At 31.2% G+C, this 4,837-nt stretch overlaps 1 protein-coding gene across 1 annotated transcript; it reads left to right on the top strand.

Annotated features, from left to right (window-relative positions):
- Nucleotides 1–215: 215 nt before the first annotated feature.
- Nucleotides 216–4,624, top strand: LOC111641444 (glutamate receptor ionotropic, kainate 5-like). Its single transcript, XM_023387614.1, has 7 exons — nt 216–260; nt 579–656; nt 1,963–2,006; nt 2,071–2,168; nt 2,825–2,915; nt 4,160–4,318; nt 4,604–4,624. Exons 2-7 carry the CDS (start codon nt 596–598, stop codon nt 4,622–4,624), a joined length of 474 nt encoding a protein of 157 aa, XP_023243382.1. The 5' UTR covers nt 216–260; nt 579–595.
- Nucleotides 4,625–4,837: the final 213 nt, after the last annotated feature.

Here is a 4,837-nt window from a genome sequence, read left to right as displayed (position 1 = left end):
TTCATTATATATTCATAACTATAATTTATAGAAGGTGAAAGCTATTGTACAGCACCTTGTTTCGTATGCAAGAGAGTAAGTCACGTTTTCGAATGTCCTTATCGATCGTTAAATTCGCATCTTTATGTTTATAAAATTCTGAATAAGTCAGTTGATTAGAAATTTGTCTTCACGCAACGTTCAAGTAACTCTCTGTTTTAGTAGAAAGTCAGTTATTCATTATCTTGTAATATTCTCACTAATTATAAAACGATGTAAAGGTAAGTACATAAGTTTTCAATATAAAAAATTCAGTATAAAATATTACAATTATTTTTCAATGTCAATTATATATTACTTGTATTAGCATTACTAAATTCTAGATTAAATAAAATTGTACGTGAAATTTGCTTTGGCCTTCATATTAACTTCTTGAAACTTCTTGTGTTCAATTTCTATTGTTTATTATGTTCAATTTCTATTTATTGGATAAACAAAAGTAATATCATGTTTTTCTTGATTGTATATAATTTTATATTGTTATTATAAAGCTATAATAATAAAATATCGATATTGCATGTTACTATCGTATTACACAGGGCCACTCTATAAGGATATGAATACACTTCAATTGATTATAATTAGTGCAACTTTCATAGTAACTCTTGATGGAACGGGTGAGTAGAGAAAGCTTATTTATTAATTTATTTAATATGTTTTTCAATTGTATCAGGCTTGCCAGTCACCGGATGAATAACAACGTTGAACACTGGTCGTGAGTTCGCGCCTAACAAACTGGGTCTTGCGGTAGTTTTTCTGATTTTTTTTACATGTATAATACCTAAATATGCCCAGTTTCCTATAGAAAGCCCTCTTTTGGCAAATCGCGTACGTGTTGAGTCGATGCATCAAACCAAATCAAATTAATCTATTGTTCATAGAAAACCTCGGTAATTGTAAACCTTGTACAGCGGTGTGAAAAATTGTAGACAAATAAGAGAATAGTAGAGACAAATAGCCAATGGAATAGCATATATATGCAGCTTATAGTTTTTTACTCGTATTTTTAGGGAAAACCCGTTGTCTCGCCATGTAAACACAAGGTAATTTAGAAACTCTATAGTATTATGGGGAGCCGTGATAATCGATTACTATAAATATTATAATTCGCATTTATATTTATAAGTACTGTATTTTTGTTTACTTGACAACACAAATTTACAATTATCTCAGTTATATAGCAACAATCACATAATAAGACAAACATATTTCTGATTATAAACAAGTTTTAAGTATAAGGTAAAACATTTCCATTCAGAAGTCCTTATTTCTATACTTAGAACACGAATTTTCGTACTCTCGTTAGTGCTCTTTTAGCAGGAAGAGGTGTGTAGTCCAACCGACACACTTACAAAAATAGATAGTTAAATACGAGCTGAAATTGGAGAGAAACGAAAGTATACTGCTTACTGTTGTATAATGAAACTGTATAGTGCTTACAGTTTCATTCTGTATAATTGAACTGTTCGATTCATTTGTACATAATGTTGAAAACTGTGTTTCAGTCTATTACAGAATGACCTACATGATTTATTACGTGTAGTTGTGCAGTTGTGTCATTGTTTCTCTCATTCATTGTAAGTCACTCAGAATTCTGTTTAATGGGATTTAATAGGCAAAACCATTCAACTGCGAATTGAATCTATCCAAATGCACATTAATACTACTCATGTTGATTAATGGGTTGATGTTATACATTAAACACATAATTAATTAATCTATCTCTTAATGCGAGAGTTTTAAATCGTATCTGGTAGCCTTATATATATTCTGGATGACAGAACTTTTCGTTTTCTAAAATTTATTACAAGTTCAGTAATTTAAATTTTTAAATGCCCAACTTTTTCACTGGTGTTTTACTAAATGACGTGTATTTCATTCGGTGCTTATGGCCTAATTAAATGTATATTTACATTTCAACAGATAACACTAGTAATGGAAATTTATGGAAAATTGCAGGAGTACAGGTAACTTGATTTCTGAAAGATTTCTCTATTTTTAAAAGAAAAATTTAACGTGAATGTGTTTCAGATCGATCGTATTATGAAATTCGACCCAAAAGAAGAAAGAATTATTGAAGGAATTCATTTTAACCTCTTCAAAATCTTACAAGAAGAACTAAAATTTACGTAATGATGAAATTATTTATTTTTCTGTAATTTCTCATAATATCAGTGATTTATATAATACAGTGATTCCCCTATAACACTCTTGATAATTCCGTGTTATATGAATTACTTGTTGTACGAGTCACTTATATTTTACAAATACGTGAGCCGTTCACAGCCCGGCACACGTATTTGTAAAATCTAAGTGACTCGTATAACATAGAATTCATATATCACAGAATTATCAACAGTGTTATAGGGGTGTCTACTGTATAAAATTTAAATTTATAAATAAAAATGAAAGATTTACACTGTATTTGATCGCTTATTACTTAAAAGTTTTTATTACAATGAAATTGGAATCAATACCTTGTAGCTATTTTCAGCAATTTTCGTGTAATGTATGGTAGCGTAATACAGCCGAACTTCCAATAACGATGGCCGTATTTAGAGGAAGATTTATTAATAAAAGGTTATCATAAATAATTACAAAGGTTTAACAATAAAAATTCGTGCAAAGTAACCGCCGCTTCCAACAAAGGTCATTTTTTACGTTCCAGCCATTGGATGTTCAGTATTTGACTATATTTTAATTCGATAAAATACACCTCGATCTCCCAATTAGTGCGTTAAATCGACATTTTATTGTATTTATTAAATTCTATATTTCTTTATAGTTATCAAATGGTGAAGCCAATTCCTGAAATTTTGACAGGAAGATTAAAGAATGGCACGTGGATTGGAATGTACGGTCAGCTGGTAAATAATGTAAGTTATTGTTAATATAATCAGAAAGTAATTTGTGTATTTGTGTGATATTCTCAAAGAAAGTCTAATTTTTCGGATTAGATTGAATTTATTAGTGTTTTATGAATCATGTACAACTCCAGCCACACTGTGCCAGGCCTATGTAATAAATAATAAAGACAAGATTTCCTTTTCAGTTGACTCTTCAATTCTCTGACTTATCCATGTTTTCGTTGACTTTCCGCAACAATCAAAGTGATTCTAAAGTCAGTAAACATTTAAAGAATTGATATTTCAGTGAACTTTTATCGCATCTTAACGGGATTATCATAGAAATACATAGAATTACGCGGGTTACTTTCAGAAGTGTCAAAATTAGTTTTAATAATGCCCACTAGGTGGAGCTTTATTACAATTGACGTCAGACAGGTGGCTGCTTTTGAAACAGTCACTATAACAAGTTACCGTTATGCTAACCTGGAAAAAAGGCAAACGTTATATGTTGTGGCATTCACGGAAAATAAGGCACCTTCACGTGTAGCTTTTCCTGTTAAGCAACTGTTACTCGTACTATCTTTGTTTGAAGAGAATGGAATGATAAGCCGTCACTTACAGAATGAATAGCCATCTAGGTGTCCAGACGCGATGTCCTGTGATTTTTTGGCTCAGGACTATCTGATTTTTGTAAAGTCAATTATGTTGAGCGATCCTGAAGATCTCCAACATCAATGACGATGGTAAAATCTGTATGCAATGGACGGCATCAATTATACTGTGATAAATGTTATTTCATGTTGCCCATAACATCACTTGTCTTCAGGCTGTGCTGACAACGAAGACCGCCACATTGGCGTTTGCTATGGTGCGGTCCTTTATGATGATATGGATCAACGGTTTACTGGTGGACATAACGAGAACTAATTTCGACACTTCTGGAAAAAACCTCGCTTTATACTATAAATTTCCAAGCTAACCGCTTACCACATGTCAAATATTCATTCATTTCAATATATAAATTATTGAAATGTTTAATGAGTTTTGAGTCCATGTATTTTTCATTAAGTTATTATCATAAACCGAAAGGTAACATAGTTTAATATTAGGTATAAAACAAATCATATCATAAAATGTAACTCATATAAATTACATTCTTGGTATGCCATTGGTATGAATTGCAATACTGGTCTCTGAACATCATCGATTTTAGTTTAATGATATAGGTGTTGCTAAATTAATAACAGAAAGTAAAATTTTCAATGTTACAGAAAGCAGAGTTTGCTTACTTTCCCACCTTTATCAGAAAGGACCTGTACGAAATTCTGCACTATTCATCTCTGGTGGCATATAATAGTATCTTATTCGTTGTTCGAGCACCAGAAGAAAATCCCAACTGGTATTCTTTTGGCAAACCTTTTGCTCCTGAGGTGAGATTTCTTCAATATTTTTAAACTAAGTTTTATATAAACACGAAAGTATATTTGTATAAACAGGTATGGATAGTAATATTTGTTATTACTATATTATTCGGATTAATATTGCATCAAATAATGCATAAAAATTTTAATGCACGAAAACAAATTAAGCAATGGACAAGAATGGAGACATTTTGGTATTTATTTGGTACTTTAACTTACCAAGGTAAAGTGACAGAGTCGATTTTTCACATTTTAGTTATAAATTTAAATTGTTGTTTATATAAATTGTTTCAGGAGGAAACATCAGTAAATTAAATCGGTTTTCCCTGAGAATCATGGTAGGTATGTGGATGATATCAGCTGTTGTGCTACTTTCCAGCTACAGTGGTACCATGATGTCATTTATGACTTCTCCTCTAATGGAACATGTACCAACAACAATACCTGAATTAGCCTCTGCAGTTTTAAATGGAAAATATTCCTGTGGAGTTTTATATGGGGGTCCAATTTCTGAATATATATTAGTAA

This window comes from Centruroides sculpturatus, unplaced genomic scaffold (assembly GCF_000671375.1).
Source record: "Centruroides sculpturatus isolate CEXI.00-Female unplaced genomic scaffold, Cexi_2.0 scaffold1418, whole genome shotgun sequence".
Classification (NCBI taxonomy): Eukaryota; Metazoa; Arthropoda; class Arachnida; order Scorpiones; family Buthidae; genus Centruroides; species Centruroides sculpturatus.
The sequence above is the reverse complement of the archived record's forward strand: the minus strand, read 5'-3'. Positions and strand labels throughout refer to the sequence as shown.